The sequence below is a fragment of the Onychostoma macrolepis genome, chromosome 09, assembly GCF_012432095.1.
Source record: "Onychostoma macrolepis isolate SWU-2019 chromosome 09, ASM1243209v1, whole genome shotgun sequence".
Lineage (NCBI taxonomy): Eukaryota > Metazoa > Chordata > Actinopteri > Cypriniformes > Cyprinidae > Onychostoma > Onychostoma macrolepis.
Genome location: NC_081163.1, coordinates 16,076,193 through 16,100,158, shown reverse-complemented (window position 1 = coordinate 16,100,158; position 23,966 = coordinate 16,076,193). Strand labels below are relative to the sequence as shown.

The following is a 23,966-nucleotide window of genomic DNA, read 5'->3' as shown; positions in this document are numbered from 1 at the left end:
GAAAAAGGGCATACAGCAGACATTTCACAAGGACTCTTTCATTAGAGATCCATGATTCGTCTGATGGAGCCCATCCTTGAACTCATGCCGCCCCAGTCACTGTACTTCTTGTACTCGCCGGGCCTCAGGTAGAAATGCCTGCCTGTGTAGTTGGGCTGCTCATAAACAAGCCAATGACCATCCATCACATGGCAGGAATGGAAGTCGGACATGTTGAAACGGTCCATGAGGTTGGGGCAATCGTCCTCAAGCTCCATCATCTTGCCACCCATATCCTGGCGCTCATAGAGCCTCATTTTGAAGGACCCACGATGCTAATGGGTAAAGAACAGAAAGTTAAGGCTGAGTGCTTAATTTTTAAAACAAGAAGATTTATACTTTAGATAACAAATAGCTTCAGCCTTTACCATTGGGATCATACGACAGGATCTGACGCAATCATTCATTCCCATCGTACGCATATAATCAGGGTACTCGCCCCTTCTCAGAAAGTACTGGCGTCCCATGAAATTGGTTCGGTCGTAGACCATGAAGCAACCGCTTTCCACTCTGATGGAGTGACAGCGACTGAAGTAGGAATGCAAGTCAGCGCAGTCACTCATGCACTCATGATAACTGCCGCCGAAGTTCCTATCCTCGTAAAAGATAATCTAGAGGAAACATTTTACATAAGCAGAACAATAATAATTCATATATGGCTAATACATTATTTCATACAGACCTTTCCCATGTTTGTGTAGGCTTTGAACCTTTTTCTATGTAGGTGCCAAATGCTACTGGAACTATAAATATATATCCAAGAAAATAATGGTACTACTGTTCGTGTTGTCATTTAAATCACAGTGTACTCATGTCAGCAGAAACTGTACAGGAATATTGCAAACATGGACAGTTTTACCCCAAACAATCACCTCTGTAACATTGGTTTTTCCAGCAAAAGCTGCTGGAAAGGTCTGGGGAAACAATATAACAATAGTGTTGCTTGTCTGCATTTATTTTAAAATTACAAATCACAAGTCTGTTTGTATTTGTATTTGACATTTAATTGAAACTGAAAGGTTTTGTTTTTGAAATTGTGAAATGCCTTTAGTATAGCCAATATGGATATTTATGAGGAAATCTATTCAAGAAATATTTGAATGTGGGTAGTTGAAAAATAAAAATTGGACTGTGTCCTATGGTGTGACACAGCAAAAATGTAGAAAAAAAATTTGACATACAAATAACATGAGAAAAATGTATCTTCATTCTTAGAGTTAAAAATAGCATGAGAGAGGTTTATCTTCAATGTTACAGTTTCCTTCACACCATAGGACACATTGATACGTCAACTACAGTTTTGTCAATGTAAGTCCCATTGCCATGATCTATCTCACTAACAAGTGTATTGCAGCAATTATTTTAAGTCTTTATCCAGTGTAAAGGTCATTGCACACTGAGTCCGAAATTTTAGCGTGCATTTTTCTGTTTTTCCGTATTCCTCATCCTTTCCTATCAAATGCATGCTACGGATACGAAAACACAGAAAATTTAACCTGATCCGAATTTTTTTATGACGGACGAAAGTTTCAGAGGCAGTGTGTAAACGTGATGTCATATTTATTTTTTAACGTGCGGAAATTTCGTACTCAGTGTGCAATGACCTTAAGATGGCTACCTAGTCAAAATAAGGCCAAACAGAAGACATCAAGGCTTTGTCAGTGACTGAATATGTTACCAGAACGAAAAGTTCTATGTGATTGCCATTAGAAAAGTTGAGTTTGTAGGGATCAAAACCTTTGTATTTCTTTGACTTCTAAAGAAAGGAAGACTTCTACATGCTATAAATTGATATTGATATGTAATGCCTACAGTGTATTTTTAAATCTTTTACACTGGCAAACGTAAGGGAATACTAATTCTTCCCACAGATGTCATACAGCCTGATATCTATAGGCCTATATGTTTGATCATGGACAGCTGTTGTAATCAACACACCTGCAGCATCAATACATACACTGCCAAGCATTTGGCTTTGTGACATTTTATTGACAAGTCAATGCCAGAAAAGACACAATTATTTTCATAATGTGAACTTTAAAAATCTGTGATTTTGCGGAAGGAGCCAATGTTGGCACACACGGCACCCCAGTCACTGAACTTGCGATACTCGCCAGGAGGCATGAAATACTGACGGCCTCGATAACTGGGGTGCTCATAGAAGGTCCAGTAGCCCTCCATGACATTGCAAGAGTGAATGCTGCGGCACTGGAAATTTTCATGAATGGACTCGCAGTTATCACTGAATTCCATCATCTGACCTTGGAAATCTGGCCGATCGTAGATTCGGACGCGGTAGGATCCATCACTTTTCTGCAAAACATTTCAAAAGATTTTTTAAATAAAGGTTTAAATGGCTTAGAGTTTGAATGTCTGCAATGAAAATGTGTACAACAACACAAAATGCAACAGATTTACACAGCATGGATACTAAGAACTGGAGTTTTCTGTGGCAGAATAGTGAACAACAAAAAATAACAATAAAATAAAATAAAATAATAAATGTAGATGTGGAAATAGAAGTCACAACAAATATTATGGAATTATTAACATGCATTTTACTCACATAGGAAAATGTACGGCATGAACGAATGGTGTCATTGTAGCCCATCCAGCGCTGGTATTCAGGATATTCACCTCTGGTTAGCACATACTGGAAACCAGAGTAATTGGGTCTTTCATACAGGACCCAGCAGCCACTCTCCACTTTGATAGAGTTGCATCGACTGAAATGAGGGTGCATGTCTGGGCAGTCTGTGTCACACTCATAGGAGCGACCTTGGAAGTTTCTCTCCTCATAAAAGGTAATCTGAAATCAAGAGATGTGACAGATTACAGCAAATTAAACAGACAACTGTAACAGATCTGTTGTTCTGTTTATAGTCACAGTAGCATTCATTCTAATTAGCATTTTAGCTGTTCAGTCAAATGCTTATCTTAACTTTCCTTAAGAAATGCAAAAATAAAGAGGTTATCATCTTTGACAGTCTCATTTACCTTACTCATTTTGATGTGAGCCTCTGGAAACAGTCCTAAACATGAGAAACAGTCAAACAAACTAGGGCACGAGGTCTGCTTTATAAACCACCATCAACATGGTGGATCAAACTTCATTTGTCCTTTCAATGACTGGGATTTGGCACTCTGATGGTAGTGCCAACCTCTTAATCCTATCCATAGATTTAAAAGCCCTGATTCATCAAATCAAAATTCCAAGCTGGCAAATTACTGACCTCAGCTGCCCTCCTCTGTTTTGATCCAGACACTAATGAGATGCTTTATGTGATGGAATTATTGCTTATGACAAGGAATGCATCAGCACATCCAAAAATGTCTGTAACACACCACTTGTTGCAGAGTTCAGAAAGCAATAGTTCAAGAACTTTATTGATTACTGTATACTTAACATCGAATCTTCATTCACATGTAAAATGAATATGCATGGACAAATTAATTATTGTTCACACCTTCAATTTCTAAAATAACACTATGTATGAACACTTTGGACAAATACTAAGAAAGTAGGTAAAAGTATTATTGGTATTTATAAAATAACCTTGTCAACTGATCTGCTGTCTTTATTATTAACCTGGTTGTGAAAAAAAGTCTCAGGAAAGAACTAATATTTTAATAAGGACAAACGAGGAAACATCTGAAATAATGTTACACATATTTAATAAAATGAATATTTGATTGTTGGACAGCTACTGTTTTCAGTCCTGCAGAGATTCTTGCGAGCCTTCATAGTGAGCAGTTTCATCTTTTAAGGAGTCCTCGCTATCCTGTATTCGACACAAAATATAGGTGCAACAATTCCAGTACACAATCTGGGCACATGATGAAAGTAATTTTGTTTTACTTTTTCAGTACATTATATTACTGAGTGTATGGGTCATAACAGATTGTGGTAAAATGTGACTAACAGCTGACCGACACTCACACTAAATGAGGAGCTAGAAGAGGAGGTGGAGGACTCCAGTTTCTCCATTACTGGAGAGACCTCCTGTTTACAGTGTTCCTTGATCCAGCGTTTCAGTACCTGGGCTGGTGAAAAGAGTAAAATAATTACTTTAACAGGATAAAGAAAGCATTTTGTTCTGTTGTTAATGATCACTTTTTAATGCTGTATTAAATACTACTGTATTATATTAATTGATTTGATTGCTATGATGGCACATACTGTGTTTTCTTGAGTGGTCTACTGCTTTGAATGAACTGAGCATAGCAAATGGATGATAAGAGAGGGAGAATGGGTGAACAATGTTGCCCTGTTGAGAAAAATTTCAGAAATCACAAAATATATAGGCCTACTATTTTACTAATTTTAGATTGCTTCAACTCAATTCAATTATTAAACAAACAAAAAATGCAATCTTTCAAAAAAGTAATCTTTCAGAAATTTGCTGAATTTTTCAGACCAGATGTATATAATTCCCATTCTCATCCATTGTGACATTTGTTCACTCAGGTGACAAACATAATATAATAAATACTGTAACATACCTTAGCATGATTATGAGGGTAAGATGCCACTGGTTTGCAATTGTACAGAGACAGAATGTCTTCTATAGGTAAGTTGTTCTGAAAATGAGAGAACAATGATACAGCTTATGGACAAAAACACAAATGTTGTTGTAACTGTTTACTTATCCTTACCAGAAGCATTCCAGCAAAGGAAGAAAGGATCATTGCTTCTCTTTCCAGGTGATTAGGGTACTGGCTAATATGTCTTAAACCGCCAGTTCCTCTACAAACAATATATCATTGCCAAATGTGAGGCAAAACACTGCACATAAAGTGTATCTATTGAACAAATACAAATACCAGTTATATAAATTACTCACATGTAGTCATTCTCAGCTGCATTCTTCCCATTATCTTTATTGAGCCACCACAAAGCCACACTTATAGCCAAGTCATAATGGGCCTATATGAATATGCAGATGTATTTAGAACAAGTTGTTGAATCTTGTTTTTCTATTTTTTATTATAATGAAAGAAACAAGAACAATAGCAACTAATATCTACACTCTCTCAATAAGACAAACCTATACTATGAAATTAAACTTTCACTTTAATATCGATCACTTACCAAATCATCTAACATTGTAGAAGTGCTTTTTCCCTTTGGATCAAAACCAGTTTCTCTGAGTCGCTGTCCAATATATTCATCACTAAAAAAGTTTTTAAAAAGCTTTGTTCTGAAAGTGTGTTCTTACAAATGAACAATTTATGATCACTTTATCCTGATACAGTACAGTGAATTTATTTCATGTTACTTACAGCAAAGTTTTAACATCTCTCTTCACTCGCTTGACCTCCATTTTTCAGACACTTGAAATACTTAATTCTAAACGTCTTTATTTCAAGATTTAGTCAGGAACAATAGCAGAAATCCATTAAAATAGCAACATTAGGAAAAAGAAACATTACAAGTAAAAAAAAAAAAAAAAAAAAAGCACGAGTATAACTTTACCTTATAGTTAATCTTCTGCCAGGGGCAACACTAAACACAGGAGGAAAACTTCAAACTATATTTTGGCTTCCTACGAACAGGAAAAGTGAGATGAACAATTAACAGGATGTCTAACATACAAGTGTTAGGTTACCAAAGGCATCTGATGAGATTAACATTTGGAAGAAATAACAAGCTGGGATGCTCTAAAAAAATTTATTAAATAAAAACAGAATGTGACTATAAGCCCATAACTTTTGAATTCAATGCATTTTCTTAAAACAAATAGATCACCTCAACAAATTCAAAGTAATAATTTTCTTGAAAACACACTGAAAGAAAGAAAGAAAGCTCACTGAAACTCACCTAAAACTCAGATACCAACACTTCCTGACAGCACAATAAGATAACTATATATCAGAAGTTTTAGTCCGCTCTCATACAATATAAACTGGTTAAACAGACACTCCTACTCAGTCTCAGAATTGTAGTCGTCTCAGGTGAACAGTCCTCTAAATAATTCATTCAGTCCTTCAATCACTTTAACACTGTTGGCCGGTGCCTGCATGGTTACATAACACACAGACTCAACTTTCCTACATATATCTTGATAGGAAAGAGTTGAGGAAATGAACTTCCACATGACCAGTATGAATGTCACAGAGGGATGGAAAACAGAATCAAGTTAACAATAAAAGAGAATAGAGCAGCCTAATAGAACAGGTTCTCTTTATTAACCAATAAAATAAATAATCTAAAATTTTAACAACATTTCCTATATATACACAAGAATGAAACTGAGCTGAGATCTGAAGGCAAGTTAACAGCTGTGATTAAAAACAATTACTTTAAAATCCATCTTAAACATTTGCATTACATAAAAAAGACAAAATAAAATAGAAATGACAAAATAAAATAAAAATGTAAAACCAAAGGAAAGTCTGAAATCAATAAAAGGTAAAATCACTCCTAAACTCGTTTCTTCTTCTTTTTGTCTTTGAACACCGGAGAGTTTAAGAATTTTGTATCAGAGTGTTTGTCCCCACGCCTCATCTTGCTGTTGGAAAACAACAACAACAAATCAATCAATCCAAAATTATCCGAAATTATTATTATTGTTTAAATCTTTATAAAAACAGAAATGCATTACATTTTATTTTATTGCATTGCATTAGATTGTGTTATGCCATGGTCTGTCTGAATACTCAATTCTGATTGGCTGGTAGGTGTTGATTAAATTCGTTTAACTGCACAGGTAGTTCCAGGTCAGTTTAATCACGTTCTATATTAATGCGCTTCCTATAAACATTGGTAACCATAGTAACATACAGTTACAGTTGAATAGTAATACAGACAAAAATAACCGTCATTTTTATCGTTCCGGTCAAATATTGCAGCGCAAATATTATTAACATCATTAATATGTGAATGCTGGCAAATGACCACGGCATAAACGGGATAATCAACGGCTAGCTGTGCATTAAACGATTTGAATGCACTTTGCGGAGGCAACCACCCTCCGCTGTGCGTCAGGTGGTTCTTCGCCTTCACGTCGTGCATTCAAATCGTTTAATGCACAGCTAGCCGTTGATTATCCCTTACTTATACCATTCAAGCGTAACTCACCAGTTGAGGGCTGGTTCTTTGTAGGAGACTGGTGCTGCTCTTCTTCGTGTTCTCCCACAATCAGAGTTATGCCCTGTATTTGTTAGACTCTTCATGACCCTGCCTTCTTCTGTTCGCAGAATGAAAATAAATATATGAGATACAAACAAATATAAGACATATGTGAAATGCAAAAAAGGGAAAAATTAAAAATTAAATGGTCTCAAATTCATCTGTATTAAAAGCATACAAATATGTATTATTGTTTCTCCTTAAAAATACAAACATTGGCAAAGCATTTAGACTTATTTATAAGGTTTACCTGGAGCTTGGTGCCTCAAGTCTGAGTCCTGGTCCTGGTAAATGTTCATAGTTTGACAGCGGGTCTCTGGTTGAGGGCTGTGGACAGAGCTTTCATCTAAGAGTGCTTCAGTGTAACCATCAAGGGTCTCCCAGGGAGGCCTTTCTTCTGTGAATTGAAAGTCTTTTGTGTGTCCACTAAAACCATCTGAAGTCACATTGTATTTTTCCATGACAAACATGCTTCTGTTCATAACAGGTGAAACATTAGCCGTTTCATTAGTAAAAAGATCATGTCCAGAAATGTCGCTGGAAGCCCCACTGTCAGTCTTTTCCTTAATTGGCGATTCATGACAAGATGATACAAAGTATGTTTTCCTGCACCTGCCCTCAAGAGCTTGGTTGGTTTGATCCAGATTTACGCTAAGAGAGCCCACGTTGATATGGTCAGTCTGATCTAGCTTGTCAACAGAGGAAGGGGAACTTATTTCAAGGGTTTCAGCATTATGTTCATCCCTGAGATCCTCCTTTGAGGCAGAGCAATGAGATATTACTGGTAGCTGTAAAGTATTAGACAAAGACCTGCATCCTGCTCCATTCTGACGATCAGTCTCATCTTGCCTTTTAGTCAACACAGTTTCATTCACACTCACAGCACAACTGTTTTGTTTCTTTGTTAATGCTTTGGGTTTTTCTCTTGGTGCAGCATTCTTCTTTTTGATTTTATCTGCCCCCCCTTTTCTGTGTTTTTTGGCTTTGCCAGACACTGATGACATAAATTCAGAGGGTTCCTGTACAAGGCTGGCATTCACATCTTGTGAACATTCTGGATGATAGGTGTTTTCTGTCAATATCTCATGAAAATCGTGCTCTGGCTCCTTGTGTTGTTGTGCAACATTATCTGAACCAACCATTATCTGTCTGTTGGGATCTTCTAATATATCAGTTTCATTCAAAAATGATTTCCTATTGATGAATGATTGACTTGCCTGTATCACAAATGTTCCTCTGTTTTTCTGTGTCTTGCACTTCTCAGACTGAGGAAGTGGGTGTGCTGGAGTTTTGCTTTTATGGTTTTGAACTGCGGTCTCACCGACATGGACATCTGTACAAGCAGCCTCTGGGCATAAATTACTGGCAGACTGAACATTTTCATGCATATCCAAACTATGATCCATCATAAGGGACAAGACTTTGGTCTTCCTGCTCTTCTGAGGTCTTAGCTCATCTTGATCTACAATTGTTCTTCTGGTTTCCCGGGTAGCATGGGACTCTTTAGCTTTGCTTTTAGCAGCTTTATTTGAAATATTTCCATGTGAAAGAATTGCCTTGCTTCTTTCAGAATTCTGAAGCTCAGGATCACCAAAACAATCATTAAAAATGTCATTAGGAGGATCTTGGGAGATCAGGTATGTTCTTCTTGGATCTGGATTTGGTTCTTTCAGTTTACATGTGCGTCTGCTACTTTTATTACGAGAGGTGACGTGAGTCTTCCTGCGTGCAGTTATTGACTCCATTTGCAGCTCATTCTCCACCTCACCCTGAACAGTGGGAGGGCACTGCTGTGTGACAGCGGTCAACTCTTTTGGCACAGCTGACGTATATTCTAATCTACTAAAGTCAATTGGTGAGTCTTCCTTTGCAGATATAACCTCACTAGCTTTTTCTGATAGACACAAATCCTTCTTTTTCTGGTGTTCTTCTGTAACTCTAGAGGTTCTTCTTGCATTTGTTTCAACTGTTACTATTTCAGAAGCACTGTCACTAACGGTCATCTCCATTTCAGAGTCATATATGGTGTTTTGCTGTGCTGGACTATCTCTCTCTTGGCTGGGAGCATCACCGGCTGAATTCACTGGTTCAGACTGAACATGGTCCTGCTGTGGATACAAAGGTCTGTCTTGCAATCTCTCAACGTCTCCCATTTCAATGATTTGGTCTGAAAAATAAATCACAAATTTTAATAACAGCATCAAGACGTATTTTTTTTTAGCTGTAATGTACAAAGAAATTAATATTAGCTTAATTTCTATGAGTTGACATAACAGTGCCAATCATTCTAACTAAATCTGACTGACATTCTTAAACGGATAGTTCAACCAAAAATAAAAATTGTGTCATTAATTACTCACCCTTATGTCGTTCAAAACCCGTAAACCCTTTGTTCATCTTCAGAACACAAATTAGATATTTTTTATAAAAACCGAGAGCTTTCTGACCCTGCATAGACAGCAATTCAACTGACACGTTAAAAGCACAGAAAGGTAGTAAGGACATCGTTAAAATAGTCCATGTGACATCAGCGGTTCATCCGCAATGTTATGAAGCTACGAGATAGAGCTGTGCAAATAATCGAATGCGATTATCATGCGCATCTCGTCAGTAAAGCAATATTATTAATATACGCGGTATTGCGTAGCTTGTCAGAGAACTACGGCTCTGTGTAGCAAATGCTGCTCCATCTGAAAACACATGATGGAGATTTACTACTCATCACAGAACCGGCTCTACTGACGAGATGCAAATGATAATCGCATTCGATTATTTGCACAGCCCTAATACGAGATTACTTTTTGGGCGCCAAGAATACAAAAATAATGACTTTACTCAATTTCAAAGTCAGAAAGCTTGGTTCTGAACATGAACGAAGGTTATGGGTTTAGAACAACACAAGGGAGAGTAATTAATGACAGAATTTTCTCTTTTTGGGTGAACTATCCCTTGTGTACAATGAACAGCCTACAAATTGTTTTCATACCTTCACTGGTGTTGTGTTCCAAGTCCATACTGTCTGGATCCTTTAAAATAATAATTAGTTTTAATATGAATTCTAATAAAAATAGTTATTAATAATATTGTGTCCATCTAACAAATAGCAATACGTGAACAATCACCAAAGCTTGGCTGAAGTCCTGATAATTATGATTATTGTTATTAAAAACAACCACCACAACAACAACAAAAATAGCCATATAATTTAATTATTAGACAAATACATTGACCGCTTACCTCATCATTACAAAAAATGTCAACTGCCTTTGTCATCCAGTTTAGGGAAGAGTCATAAAAGTCTCGTATAATGCCAAACTATACAGCAAAAAAAAAAAAAAAAAAAACTGTTAACTACATATACTGATATGAAATATAATGTATGTTCTTTGTGTACATCTAAGTACAGCACAAGCTCAACGTATTCCATAATTCTAGAGTGACTCTTAACTTATGTCTGTACAAGTGTACAGTATATAAATATATAACGAATCCAAGACTGAACTTCACATGAAGAGCCTAACTTCACAAGTGTTTTAATAAAAAATTCGTGAGTGAATATTCAAATGCCACATTACTGGATTTCACTGTCACAGACTCACCAGTTGTTTGTTTTTATGACGCTGATGAGCAAGATCAAAATGAGTTGTCTGCGCATCTTTCCTCAGTCGCACCACCTCTGCCTCCAGCTCTCTGCTCTTCTGCTTCTGAGCAACAAGAGCCAGAGCCAGAGCCTTGTTGTTGCTTTTCAAAGAAAGCTTGAAGAATGATGAGGTATCTAAGAGATAATAAAGGTCCAGTTATTGTCATTGGTCAACTCCTAACATATAAGACCACAAGCTACATCAGTACTGCAGACAACTGAATCTGTTTAGCATTTCTTACTGTGTATTTTGGTCTTTATCTTTGCTGCGTACACTGTTGCCGTCTGTTTGCCCATTCTTATGTTTTCCTTCTTCTCTTTAGACGCCATTATCAGCGTTTTATCATTGGGAGCTGTAATAAAGACATGACTGATAATACCACGGCGGAATAAAGCCGTTAACAATAATGAATCTATATTCCAACTACTCACCATTAATAAAAGAAGACGACAAATTCGACTCTTGGTGATGTTTATCTTTATACTTGTTGAAATGCATTTCTACTCAGATAACAAATGAAATCGGTTTATACGTATTTAAAACCAAACATTTCCGCGGAATTTTAAAATTCTTCTTCTCTTGCTGTTAATAGCGTTTGTAGAATCAACTGTTTAAGTATCGCCACCTACTGAACTAAATCTGTAACGTGACAAGCTTGAGAGCCTCGACGGACCTGGAAAATGTCATGAAATTAATAACAACATAAACAAGTAACGTTATAATGAATAATAAGAAACAAATAAATGACAACATAATTACATAACACAAATAGAGAAGATTAAGTGTATTTCAGAATAAAAGCTTAAACACAAAATTTACATTTACATTTAGTTATTTAGCTTTTTTTTTTAGATTATATAATAATTAAAAAGAAAACAGATATAATTGGAAAAGAATAGAGCAAGCTAGTGTTAGAGGCCTTTGTTTGTTTTTGTTAATTGTATAATAAATAAAAAGAAACAGATAGAATACTAAAGATTAGAAAAGCTTTTCTTTTTTTAAGAGTAAATAAAGCAGTAAATGAATAGAGTGCAAGTCTAAAAGGGACAAGTTTTTTCTTTTCTTTTTTTTTTTTCCAAAATCGACTTTAATAGAAACATTATGTGCATTTAAACGTGGTAAGAGCATCAAAGACCTGCATGATACAAAACGGCACGAATGACACCACATCGTCCCTAATTTAAGAGACCGCTTCCCTGACTTTTATTTTGGAATTTGAGCCTGTATTTCCTGTGTGACATCAGGCCAGTGGCTGAGTTCACACACCCGCGCGCACATATTCCATTGAACTTCCTCCTCAGCTCAGCTGTCAAAGTGTCTGCACACCATTGCTCGAGGTAGCAATATCATCTTTTTTATTTAGGATATCAGACAGGGCTTAATCTGAGATGGAAGGCCAGCGCTGGTTACCACTGGAAGCCAACCCAGAGGTATGAATTTCTCACTATCTGACGACTTTTTGTCGTTAATTCAGTTTTATATCGTTCATCGGTTCATTTTTTTCATAGGCAGCTTTTAGCTGGTACGGTAAGCTGCAACTCATGTCTTTGACATCATATTTTATATGATACTGTTTTGTGTTCTGTGTCTGCTTTTCAGGTTATGAACCAAGTGAGTAGAGGTCTCGACTATCTGGGTGTGTCTAGGATTCAAAACTTGTGCCAAATGAATGAATCAGGTTTATTAAAGCACGTCTGTGTTAAAGCTAATTGCATCAGCTTTGATTTATGTTTATCAACATACTGCGCTTGATATCTTGTTTATAATTGTATAGCATTGAAAGTAATGCAAGATGTATTTTATGTTTCACATTAGTTTATAATTGATAGATTTAAATAGAAACGCTTCTGGAATGCGTAGGCCCTTGTGTGTCTCTCACCATACACTTCTAACCTCATTACTAGTCTTATGATATAATTTGTTTTTAACATTGTATGTGTTGTGTTATACCTTTAAGTTTTTACGGCAGCTTGGCTTGGTACCCACCTGGCAGTTTGGGGATGTGTACGGTTTGGAAGCTGAAGTTCTCAGTTTGGTGCCAAGGCCTGTGTGTGCTGTACTTTTGCTCTTCCCTATAACAGAGAAGGTATGACTGCAGTTTGCACCCATAATGACTCCATGTTAGCAAATAAGCTCTTTATCTGTGACCCTGGACCACAAAACCAGTTATAAGGGTCAATTTTTTATTTATTTATTTTTTTAAATTGAGATTTAAACATCACATATTGCAACTGGCATCAACTAAGCTTGCAAATTATACTAAATCATAGTTGTATAGATTTTTTTTTTTTTTTTTTTTTTCTCTTTTTGACGTGATATGGTAATTCCCTTTTAATATGTATTTTAAAAGGGTGTATTATTTTACTATTTGGTCTAAATAAAATGGAACAGGAAACACTAATAAAATGTAACAGAATCATGAGTTGCTCTCTTCACCAAGACCCAAAATAAAATGAAATAACTGAATTTGCAACACCAACACTTCTAATAATATTTATGATGATCTGAGCATTTTGTTCAGTTGGTTTGAAGTGATTATCTACCAATAATCATTATGTGGTTATGTAATTGGTGTTAGTGACAATAAGAGTTCAAAAACTTGTGAATAATTTTTTTTTTTTTTTTTTTAATGAGGGTGGTTAGTTTTCAGCATGACACAGGATGTGACAAAAATTGTATTAGTTAATGCAAACCTGTGGCCAGTTGCATAAACTTAGCCTCTGTGTTAAGACTAGGGTACTTGGTTGTATTTTTATTTTTTATTTTTTTTATTAAATGACTAATTCTTTGTTTTATGTAACCAACTTATGAATTCTTAATTCCATTAAGTCAGATGAATAAAGCATCTTTGTCATTCTTGCAAATTATTATTATTATTATTATTATTATTATTTTACAATGCGTGATCTGTACTGTAGATTGCATTTTAGTAATATTCTTTTCTTCAATGTAGTATGAAACCTTTAGACAGGAGGAGGAGGCAAAAATTAAGGCACAAGGACAAGAGGTGTCCTCAGATGTGTACTTCATGAAACAAACCATCGGCAATGCTTGTGGTACAATAGGGCTGATTCATGCTGTGGCTAACAATCAAAGGCATCTGGAGTTTGGTAAGTATCAGTGTTGATCTTTTTCTTTTTCTTTTTTTTTTTTTCTTTTTTTGAAATGGTTTCCCGTTTTGAAAAATATTAGTTAGTTCATTTGTATACAGTTCACGGTGTACTTGTTTGTGGTATGTTCATGACATTCTTTTTTTTACAGAGCCCAATTCACCGCTTAAAGCATTTTTACTGCAGTCTGCAAAGATGAGCCCACAAGAAAAGGCAGCTTTCCTTGAAAAAGATGAGGTGATCAAATGTTTTTGTTGCAACTGAACTAAACTTTTATTCATGGTATTGATGATAATTTTTATGATTTCAGAGCATCCGAGTAACACATGAGTCAAGTGCTCAGGAAGGACAAACAGAGGTTGGTATTTGCTAAATACAGAGTAGCTGCTAACACAGCATTCAAAACAGTACCAAGTATTTGCACATATTTGGAAGTTTCATCCCACTGATGAACTTTCCATGTAGTGTTGTTTTGTTAATGTTGAAGTAGCAGAATTTTGAGAATTGGACCATGTTGAAAATATTGGACTGTTAGTTCTTGATTCACAGTTTCTTAAAAATAAAATAAAAACACACACATAAATAGATTCAGAAAGGCCCAGCTTATTTTTTTAAAAATTAATTCTGGACCCATGAATTAACACAACAGATTTTGCATATCTGGTTTGTCTGATGCAGATTTGTATTTATTTATTTAAGTTAAAAAAAAAAAAAAAAATTTAACTTGACTATTTTTATATATATATTTAAAAAAAAGCATTTATTAGAAATTATTTATCAATGCACATTATTTATAATGTTCTCTTGTAATCTTTAATCAAAAACAAAAACTTCTCACCTTGAAATCTCTGATGTGTGCATGGACGTGAGGACGGGACAATAATACATCGCCTCTGGCAACCTGTTACTTACATGAGATTGCAGAAAAATACAATGATCCAAATAAAATCGTCAATTAAAACAAAAAGTCTTGCCCTATTTTTTTCCTCAATCAACTGTGTACTCTGCAACTGCAGATTTAGAATTAAATTAGATTTAGAGTTAAATTTAGCATTAAAATAAGAATTATTGCTGCAGTCACTTCTACACAGTACAACCTTTAAGACCTTTCCAATCTGGTTTCACTTCTTTCCACTGGACTGTGATGCTCTGTTAATTCTTAATGACCTTCTTTTCTCTGGCTCTGAGAACTTTAGTATTCTCATTGTGTTGGATCTCAGTTCTGCTTTTTCATTGCTGTTCCAGTGACATAGAAAAATTCTAACATGCTAACTTTACTCTTCTCACCCTTATAGGCTCCAAGTTTAGATGAAAAAGTGGATTTGCATTTTATTGCCTTTGTAAATGTTGAAGGACATTTATATGAACTGGGTAGGTCAATTTAATTTTACATGATGAATTTTGTCATTGTTTTAGTTGCTTGTCAGTTCTACACACAATTTGATGTACAGTATCAACACCTATACATAATTATGTGCAACATTGAAGGGAGATATTGCTGGTGTTCCTATTTTGTTCATGTGTTTCAGATGGACGCAAACCTTTTCCAATTGTTCATGGGAAAACCACAGAGGACACATTTCTTGAGGTGGGATTTTTCTCAGTCATGGGCTGTATAGATTATCTCTTGCAAAGGATGTACATTTGCAATTTGTTTTGTTTGTAGGCATTAGCTACGTTTACATGGACACCTTTTGTTTCAATTGGAATGAAATCATTTTGATTGAGGAATCTGAACGTAGTGTTTACATGAATGTTAAATAAAGTGATTGGGTTGATGTGCATGTTTATATGTCACAAGCTTCAAATTGAATTTGATCTTTTGACATGTGCACATTGCAGGAATATACACTTTCCCGCTGTTTGCACATACTATGCTTCTTCCATCGCTTCTTTTCTTTGTTTTAAAGAGCAGAGTTAGAATTTATCTGTTTCTGGTCCTAATTAGGTAACAAGGAGCACATGAAGCTTTTTGCCGTGCTGCATAAATTTATCAAGCAGTAAACTCACAAATTGCCATTGCCAAACTAGCCATCTGTGGATGAGAGTATGAAGTAAGGATTGATGGGACATTGTTCTGCTCCACTTCACAGACAATGAGTGGAAGGAGAATTTAAGAATAACATGACAGTCACTTATAACACTTCATTCTACAAAAACATTCTGCATCATACGGCATTACACCATTTTTATGTCATTGCACATGTACTTTCTAGTTTCAGTTGTATGTCTATACTGCCCCTTTCAATCCGATCGAAATTTCATTGTGATTGAGGTGTTTATATGAAAGCATTTCAGTTAGATTGAGCCATCAATCTGATTATTTAATTGCATGTAAACGTAGCTGTGGATTGGGGGTCCGGTTTTATGCATTTGACTCTGTTTTTGCCTGATCTACAGGATTCTGCAGAGGTCTGCAAGAAGTTCATGGCACGTGATCCCCAGGAGCTCCGTTTCACTGTGGTGGCTCTTTCCAAAGCATAAATTTTCTTATTTTACATAATAGAAAAACTGCCAATCATTCAGAAGTGCTGAATACTTTAAACCTTTATTGGTTCAATTTTGACTTTGAATAAAAAATGTTTGTTAAAGGTTTTGACGATAACCGACAAAGCAAATGAGATGCAAATTAGCTAATAATAAAAAGTGTACATGCGCACAAAAAATGTTGTATCTGAATGTTTACAACTCTCTGATTGAAATAATGTTTGTTCATTTCTCCAATATTATAAAAACTGTTTTCTTGATGTTAATATTAATTAATCTAATGGTGGCGTTCTTTTTTCTGCCAGAAAATATCCATTTAAAATAAAAGTTCTGATGAATATGTAGACTTATATTTTGACACAAAAAAATGCTCTTTTAACAGGAGTGTGCCAATGTGTCATTGCATATGGTGTACTACTTCTAAATACAGTTTTCTCAAGAATACAGCAAAAATTCAGATGAAACTAAAACAATGAAGAACAAATGTTTTCATCTCAAGGTGACCACATTGCTGTATTATGTGACAACAGTTCACTCCCTGAATACTCAAGCTATGATTAATATGCTTCTTTTGTTTACAATAATTTTTTTTCTCATTTTTTACATTAAATGTTCTCTAAAAATAAATTAAATTTTTAAACCAAAATAATCAATTCAGATTTATATGATTTTAAGACATTGAGTATAGTTATATATAAGATAAATATAATTTTTTTTTGTACACTGTATTATTTAGAGTATGCCTCTTGAATACTTGGTTCTGATTGATTAGTTGCTGCATTCAGTGGAATCAATAATGACGATTGTCCAGGGAAAATCAGGAAAGCGTTGCTTAGCTACATACTGTGATCTTTCCTTCTTTCTTTCTTTTTTAGTGAATTATTTGGTAAATAACCTTATAAGTAGATAATGTACGGTCAGCTAGCTATTATTGCAAAATAAATGCTGATAGTTTGATTGGGTCAGTGTTCCTGGACACTGGTCTTTGTATTCTCACATAAATAATTTAGTTAAAATAATTTTGTCCTATTAACCAGCTGATCTATCCCTTATTTACAGTTTTACAACAGTAGTTACATGCACACTCGAAAAAATGTCAATAATAAATTAAGGGGAAAAGGATGTATTTAAATTGGATAGTGATTAAAAAACATTAAATCAAAACCGTCTTGTATTTAGCTTTAAAAGTCGTCAATCTATGCTTAAAAGAAACTTCACCATTTGAGTACCATTTGACCTGCATCAAAACATGTAATGTTATTTAGGCTATCTAATAAATCTGCAGACGCGTTTTTGTTCCCTCGGCACCTGTAATGTAATCTGACAGTAGTTTAGGTGAGTATTTTGACGCACTAGGGGGCGTATAAAGTACACAACACGACTCTAAAGTTTCTCAGGAGTAAGCTAAAGAACGAGGAGATTTAAGTTGTACCCTGCGTCGTTTACAGCTTTTATAAGACCTTTGTTCGTTGACTTTGCGACACGGTTAACGGTTGTGATGCTGGTAATCAAATACGTGAAGCGTTTACCTGGTGACTTAATTTTTTAAGAAAACAGGTGTAGTCTTAAAATTATTCAAGCGACGCAGCAGAACAGAACGCTCGCGTTTTAACTATACACGCGTCTTGCTCGCGTTTGTGCAGCGTAGACGCCTGTTTCCTTCCAGCCTCAACAAGAAGCGCACTTAAGGCTGGTGATGGAGTGGCGACCGCAGTCTTCAGTGGGATATGAGGCTGCTTACTCAGAAGCACAGAGATGGATTGAGGTAAGAACTTTCACACCTGCTCTCATTTAGATAAAGTTAGTAAGTACAGGGAAATGACACTTGATACTGCCAAATGATGAGGTAACCAAAATGAAAAGTACTGATTCGATTCATCAGCTCGTGCTGAATATACCCAGACCTGTTGCATTCCTGTTTATAAAACCTGGCTATATATGTATATATAACATTTCGTGTTGCATATATACTAGCCTACAAAATTGTAATGAGTATTACAATTTACAAGTATGTTTTGATAATTATATCATTAGTGCTCATATTTGTAATGCGTTCAGCATCGCCTTTTGCTTTTCAGCTTCTTGACATTTACTTTTGCTAAACGATGCATTGGTAGTTTTTGTGTGAGTGTGTGTGTTTGCAGTAAAGATCATTAAATGTGTATTTATGTGGATATTTATTTGACCTAAATAAAGATTACCTTTAGTGTGACATTTCTAGTACCCTGTCATCATTATCAAAACACCAAAAAAAAAGGATACTTTTTTTTGTTTGTTTGTTTTGATTATTTGTTTCTTTGAACACTGTTTATAATAATCTTTATTATTTATATATTTTTAGTTAGATTAATATTTATTATTACCTAATCAACAAACACATTTTTGATTGTCATGAGGACAGTAAAATTCATTGTTTAATCTTATTCCAATAACGTTGCAAAGCATGGGATAGTTCACCCAAAAATGTAAACGATGACTTTATACTCCCTTCATGTCATTTCAAACCTAAATAACTTGCATTCTACTGTGGGACACAAAGAATATATACTGTAAAATGTTGGTAACCAAACAGTTTTGGTTCTCATTGTCTTTTATTATATTATTTTGTCCATACAATGGAAGTCATTGGAACCTGAAACTGTTTAGTTACCAACGTAGTGTCAAAATATATTTGTGTGTGTGTTCCACAGAAAGAAGAAAGTCATACAATGAAAGTAAATGATGGCAGAGTTTAATTTTTGAGTAGACCATCCCTTTAAAGCAATCAAAAAACTGATCTATTTTCTTTTTCCAAGCTCACTGTGGCAAAACAAGTAGTCCTGCAAATATTTTCACACGCTTTAGTCAGTTTATTCCACTAAACCCTCTGGAACGCACTTAGTCTAAGGCACAAATGATTAGGACTTTCCTATCCTTGTGAATTCCCTTCTCTGCGGGTGATGGCAGGGCCAAAGCACTGGCTGTAACTGAACAAATATTGTTCTTAATTCATGAGGGTTGAATCTGAATGCTTTCAGTGTGACATCAGTCTCTCACACATGCACACTGGTGCATTGTCACAGGCGGTGGACCTTGGCAGGGCAGTTTGACCCCAAGCCGATTGCTCCCCTGCAAAGGAAGGTGATGTGCCGCTTAGCGTCCGATCTGACTGACTTGTTGAACGGGTTGTCAGGCGTGAGGGCACACCGAGCCTTGCTGGAGTCTGAGTGTTAGAGTGTGTGGGGTGTTATAGTCAGCTGAATGATCTGGAGTTTGTCACATGTGCAAAGACATTCCTGTTTTTCCTCCTGGGTAGTTCTCAGCTTGTTAAAGTCAAACCCAAAATTAGCCAACCTTTTGAAGTTGCTTGGTATATCTAAGAGTAGAAAGTTGGCAACTGAGTCATCCTTCTTGTGAAATAATGTTAAATACTTAAAAAGCAGTTAAAGTACATTTATTATGCATTTAGTAAAATATTTCATCTCACTTCATTTTACTGATGATCATTGAATGTTTATTAATGTTGAGGTAATTGCGTTTCATCTAATTTTAAGTTGTACACATTTTTGAGAAGTTTTTGAAAAAAAAAAAAAAAATTGATAGATGTTTTATACAAATCCTTTTTTCTTTTCCACTTATCCTGTTTGTTCTTCTTAGCCTAAAATGACCCAAGAGCATTTTCAATATTTCTTCATGTTCAACAAACCCTACTTGGTCAAAGGGATTAAAGCACTTTGGCACAATTAATGATGTTCAGCATTCCGTGTGTCCAAACAGCTTGGAATGCCTCACTGCTCCTTCATGAATGAACAATAACTGTGTGCAAAAGTGCAGCTGAATAAGAATGACTTACATCATCAAAACCTGCTATTTAAATCAGTCTGATCACAATGTGAGTTTAGAGAACAAATAATTTGTATTGAATTTTTTTTGGGGGGGGGGTTGTAGAGTTGGTGGTAGAATGAGGATATGTGGATGTGAATTGGTGTCATTTTTAACTGTTTAGAATCTTAAATGTGTAGGGTTTTTTTTTTTAAAAGGCTGCATTTTTGTGATCTAAATACAGTAAAAACAATAATATAGTGAAACGTTAAAAAATTCTAATATATTTAAAAATGTAAAATAGTCCAATGACAGTAAAGCTAAATTTTCGGTAGCCATTTTTCAGTGTCAAATGATCCATCATAAATCATTGCAATTTGCTGAATTATTGCTCAGGAAACATTTCTTATTATTATCAACATTGAAAACAGTTGTACTGGGTTTTGCATGATTATTTATGTGGAAACCATGATATTTAATGCATTATTGCTAAATAAATAATACTTATTTTAAATAAATTTATTTTTTGTTTTACAATACTATATTCTTTTAGATTTATTAGTTCTAAAAAGTATCTCCCACCCCTTAAATTATAATGGACTGGAGCAATGCTATTTTTTTTTTTTTTTTTTTTTTTTTTTAGGTGTTTGTTGGTTTGTTTATTGGTTTTGTAAGTGATTTGTTCAAGCTCTTAAATTGTTCAATTTTCACCTGCTACAGAGATCTGTTTAAAAACAAAAAGCCGTCATGGACATTACAGTGACAGGAACAGCAGGGGTCAGGATTTCATATGTCATTGAACTCTGATGTTTACTACGCCATGCTGTGTGAATGTGCTCCATATGATTATTCTCTTTTCCCTTCACACTCCATATCTGTGAGGGTTTATAATGGTTACATAAACCTACATGAAGGGTACAGGAAGTCATTTGTCATTTTGTGCCAAATAACTTGATCTTTAATATTATTTGATATTACAGTATGTATTCTAATACATAATGGACGTTTTTTGGCTGTATTAGAAGAACTTATCACTTATCTCGATTTTGAAAGATTTAGATCAGTGTGACAGGGGGTACACAATTCCTGTTGAGATAATCTACCTTAATTTGCACTGTAACTCGATCTAATACGAGGATCATAGTATTTGTCCACACATTATTTTTGTCCTTGTTTTGTTCAGCAGACATAGAAAGTGTCCTTTGAAGTCTGCTTCTAAAAGAGAACAATTGCGGTTCAAATCTCACAGTCAATACTGATCTCAACATAACCAGTGTCCTTTTACATGTAAGGCTCTCCACACCCTCTGAATACATGCCATGTTCCTGAGCGACAGCCAAGTAAAAGCAGCTTAAGAGTGTGCTATTCAAAACAACAGACTTCATGTTATTAATAAGTGGTTACGCTTTATTGACCTCTCAAGATTTCTCTATGGCCTGATTATTATAATTTTTCTTGTAGTCAGCTGAGGTTTTCTTAAATGTGATGTTTTCTAGACCTGTAGCATATTATAAAACATACTTGCTAGCTAAATGAGCAACTCTGTTTTTACTGGCGTTCAAACTTGGAAATTGAAAACATTTGTATTCGGAAAAAGGGCTATACTCATAGATTATGTTATATGAGGTGTGGAGCAACAGGGTTCACATTGTAACGGTGTAGTCTGAGGGTATAAACACAACATAAATGCTTCCCTGTGTGTGAGCAAAAACAATGGGCTGCCTTCCCTCTGTGTCCTGCAGGAGTAGCTTGAGATCAGTGGAAACGCATGAAACTGTGTGTAGAACTGTGACATTCCTCCAGATGCTCTCGTTCTCTGTGGTTTGGCCATTGGGCTCCAGCCATGATTACTGAATAACCCACGATTCTCCAAAAGAGGCTGTGTTGTTGTACTGGTGTGCTAGTCTCTTGGACTTGCAGCTTGGAAGAACAACTTTCCTCTCCTTTCCCTGGACATAACCTTCCCACTTACTGGTTCTTAGTGCTTCCTGTGTTTGTCCTCGTCTCGCAGGCAGTCACTAAGAAGAAGTTTGTGAGCAGTAATTTCCGGAGTTCTCTGGAGAATGGACTTCTGTTGTGTGAGTAAGTAAAGCTGTTTTTACTTCTCTCATTTTAACTATGGTTTTCATGCTTAATGCATGAAAAGATTTCTGTTATAACTTTTATAAATCTTTTAATAACACCTATTGCATAACTCCTTCATGTACACTGACATAATATAATGTAATCAGTCTTAAATGGACAGTTAACCCTAAAATGCAAATTCTGTTATCATTTACTCATCCTCATGTTCTTCCAAACCTGTATGATTTCTTTCTTCTGTGGAACAAAAAAAAAGGGTATTTTGAGGAATGTTTCGACTGTTTTTGTCCATACAAGTCAATGGGGTCCAAAAGTTTTGAGCTCCAAAAAGTGCATAAATGTAACAAAAGTAATTTATACAACTCTAGTGTCCTTGATCAAAAAGATCCCTTTGCATGATGTAAAGAGCAAAAATTTAAGTGGTTATTCAATATCAAATCAAATCAAAACATTGATCAACTCATGCATATGCATGCCTAAATCTAATCTGGCTATACATCAGTAATGTTAACTTTTTACAGTGTCTTGTAATTTTTCGACCCCATTGATAAAAACAGTTAAAACATTCTTCAAAATATCTTATTTTGTGTTTTGTAGAAGAAAACAATTATATGGATTTGGACATTAATTTTGGAATTTGGGCTTTTAAACTATTCAACCCAGGCAGGTGAAGGTGAAATCTGGCAACAGTTTATTTTGTTGGTTGTTGTACATTTCAGAAATTCAGAAATGAAATATTTGCTGAGCCACTAAAAGGTTAATGCTGTATCGCTTTTGAAAATAATGTACACCAAACCCAATCCTAAAACTAATCGATAGTGTTTTTAATAGCAAATGTGAGATAAAAACATATTTGCTGAAGCAACCATACCATTTTAGCTTGCTTCTCTTTGTCAAGACTTTGAGCTTTTTAGCATGACTTGTGTTTCATTAAACTCATACTCCACATTGCAAATGCAATGCTTTACCAGGGGAGCTATCGAGCAAGTTTACTATGTCAAAAAAGCTAAACATATGGAGATGTAAATGTCAAAGTGAATTTGTTTATGCGCTGTGTTTGAGGTCATAATATAGTGTTGTACAAGGAACTGAATGAAAATAAGTCTTGAAAATTGATAATCTGCCCCCGTAATCATAATTTGCATGAAAAGGATAAATATGTTTTTGGTTTTTTTTGGTTTGCAAAAGTATAGGTACAGGCACATTTTTCCATTGAGCTTACTCTATGTTGGACGACCTATCCTTTTAACTACTTTTCTATTATGCTCTGTAACAACATTTTACCTGTTGGTTGAAATGTGATGCAAGCTAACCAGAACTGTTTCATTTGGAATTAGCATCTAAGCTGTGTGTTATTTAATGTGCATTATGCCATGCAGCTATTTTTAAAGACATAATTTGTACCCGGCTGCCACAGTCACACTCTGTTCCATCCCAGGAAGCATTAGTAAGCCCAGCAGAGGAAAACAACACGGATGGCAGAGCATTTAAAAGGACAGCTGGGAAGAGGTGATCCATAGGGCCAACTACTCTAGCAGGGTTCAGAAACCTGAGCAGGGCAGAGTGCAGGCACATAGGGATTGGCGGCACTCAGGACTCTTCTGCAGCAGCTCTGTTGTGCTGTTTATGTAGAGAGTGCATTGGGTCGGTGGACTGGGTGTGACATGCTGCAAG

The 23,966-nt window shown here is 35.4% G+C and overlaps 6 protein-coding genes across 21 annotated transcripts in view; 2 read left to right on the top strand and 4 right to left on the bottom strand.

Annotated features, from left to right (window-relative positions):
* Window positions 1–41: 41 nt before the first annotated feature.
* Window positions 42–730, bottom strand: crygm7 (crystallin, gamma M7). Its single transcript, XM_058786840.1, has 3 exons — window positions 722–730; window positions 408–650; window positions 42–314 (listed from the first exon to the last, which is right to left on the bottom strand). The coding sequence occupies exons 1-3, from the start codon at window positions 728–730 to the stop codon at window positions 42–44; spliced, it is 525 nt and encodes a 174-aa protein (XP_058642823.1).
* Window positions 731–1,875: 1,145 nt separating this feature from the next.
* LOC131546829 (gamma-crystallin M2-like) lies at window positions 1,876–3,180 on the bottom strand. The gene is made up of 3 exons (XM_058786838.1): window positions 3,037–3,180; window positions 2,606–2,848; window positions 1,876–2,352 (listed from the first exon to the last, which is right to left on the bottom strand). The coding sequence occupies exons 1-3, from the start codon at window positions 3,043–3,045 to the stop codon at window positions 2,077–2,079; spliced, it is 528 nt and encodes a 175-aa protein (XP_058642821.1). The 5' UTR covers window positions 3,046–3,180; the 3' UTR covers window positions 1,876–2,076.
* A 113-nt stretch (window positions 3,181–3,293) lies between these two features.
* Window positions 3,294–5,271, bottom strand: LOC131546831 (uncharacterized protein C2orf80-like). Its single transcript, XM_058786839.1, has 7 exons — window positions 5,132–5,271; window positions 4,884–4,966; window positions 4,696–4,786; window positions 4,543–4,620; window positions 4,220–4,307; window positions 3,980–4,083; window positions 3,294–3,821 (listed from the first exon to the last, which is right to left on the bottom strand). The coding sequence occupies exons 1-7, from the start codon at window positions 5,144–5,146 to the stop codon at window positions 3,753–3,755; spliced, it is 528 nt and encodes a 175-aa protein (XP_058642822.1). The 5' UTR covers window positions 5,147–5,271; the 3' UTR covers window positions 3,294–3,752.
* A 159-nt stretch (window positions 5,272–5,430) lies between these two features.
* Window positions 5,431–11,423, bottom strand: sgo2 (shugoshin 2). Its single transcript, XM_058786837.1, has 8 exons — window positions 11,244–11,423; window positions 11,054–11,164; window positions 10,771–10,946; window positions 10,409–10,486; window positions 10,158–10,197; window positions 7,422–9,338; window positions 7,121–7,229; window positions 5,431–6,551 (listed from the first exon to the last, which is right to left on the bottom strand). The coding sequence occupies exons 1-8, from the start codon at window positions 11,308–11,310 to the stop codon at window positions 6,464–6,466; spliced, it is 2,586 nt and encodes an 861-aa protein (XP_058642820.1). The 5' UTR covers window positions 11,311–11,423; the 3' UTR covers window positions 5,431–6,463.
* A 619-nt stretch (window positions 11,424–12,042) lies between these two features.
* On the top strand, window positions 12,043–16,588 carry uchl3 (ubiquitin carboxyl-terminal esterase L3 (ubiquitin thiolesterase)). Of its 3 annotated transcripts, XM_058785962.1 has the most exons (9): window positions 12,043–12,242; window positions 12,412–12,423; window positions 12,770–12,898; window positions 13,766–13,922; window positions 14,074–14,159; window positions 14,233–14,280; window positions 15,218–15,293; window positions 15,452–15,510; window positions 16,323–16,588. In XM_058785962.1, exons 1-9 carry the CDS (start codon window positions 12,201–12,203, stop codon window positions 16,404–16,406), a joined length of 693 nt encoding a protein of 230 aa, XP_058641945.1. In that variant the 5' UTR covers window positions 12,043–12,200; the 3' UTR covers window positions 16,407–16,588. The 3 variants fall into 3 exon arrangements, with proteins under 3 accessions (XP_058641945.1, XP_058641946.1, XP_058641947.1); XM_058785963.1 differs by lacking the exon at window positions 12,412–12,423; XM_058785964.1 differs by having other exon boundaries at window positions 12,076–12,490.
* A 1,309-nt stretch (window positions 16,589–17,897) lies between these two features.
* Window positions 17,898–23,966, top strand: part of lmo7a (LIM domain 7a) — a 44,925-nt gene continuing 38,856 nt past the window's right edge. For 2 of the 14 annotated variants that reach the window (XM_058786597.1, XM_058786595.1), the window contains exons 1-2: window positions 17,906–18,174; window positions 22,222–22,292. In XM_058786597.1, the coding sequence (XP_058642580.1) occupies window positions 18,106–18,174; window positions 22,222–22,292 (140 nt within the window). In that variant the 5' untranslated portion in view covers window positions 17,906–18,105. Of the gene's footprint in view, window positions 18,175–22,221; window positions 22,293–23,966 lie in introns of all 14 variants that reach the window. The other 12 variants (XM_058786598.1, XM_058786596.1, XM_058786601.1 and 9 more) reach the window with 12 other exon arrangements.

Bases quoted from the DNA above. Each gene is read 5' to 3' on its own strand.
- crygm7 (XM_058786840.1), bottom strand. The intron at 315-407 runs GTAAAGGCTGAA...TTTACCCATTAG, and splicing joins CCTGTCGTATGATCCCAATG to CATCGTGGGTCCTTCAAAAT.
- LOC131546829 (XM_058786838.1), bottom strand. The intron at 2,353-2,605 runs GTGAGTAAAATG...AATGTTTTGCAG, and splicing joins CATGCCGTACATTTTCCTAT to AAAAGTGATGGATCCTACCG.
- LOC131546831 (XM_058786839.1), bottom strand. The intron at 4,308-4,542 runs GTATGTTACAGT...TTTTCTCAACAG, and splicing joins ACCCTCATAATCATGCTAAG to GGCAACATTGTTCACCCATT. The intron at 3,822-3,979 runs GTGAGTGTCGGT...TGTCGAATACAG, and splicing joins CTTCTAGCTCCTCATTTAGT to GATAGCGAGGACTCCTTAAA.
- sgo2 (XM_058786837.1), bottom strand. From the start codon at position 11,310: ATGCATTTCAACAAGTATAAAGATAAACATCACCAAGAGTCGAATTTG. The intron at 11,165-11,243 runs GTGAGTAGTTGG...TCTTTATTACAG, and splicing joins GTCGTCTTCTTTTATTAATG to CTCCCAATGATAAAACGCTG. The intron at 6,552-7,120 runs GTGAGTTACGCT...GTTTTCCAACAG, and splicing joins AAAGAACCAGCCCTCAACTG to CAAGATGAGGCGTGGGGACA.
- uchl3 (XM_058785962.1), top strand. From the start codon at position 12,201: ATGGAAGGCCAGCGCTGGTTACCACTGGAAGCCAACCCAGAG. The intron at 13,923-14,073 runs GTAAGTATCAGT...TTTTTTTTACAG, and splicing joins TCAAAGGCATCTGGAGTTTG to AGCCCAATTCACCGCTTAAA. The intron at 15,294-15,451 runs GTAGGTCAATTT...CATGTGTTTCAG, and splicing joins AGGACATTTATATGAACTGG to ATGGACGCAAACCTTTTCCA.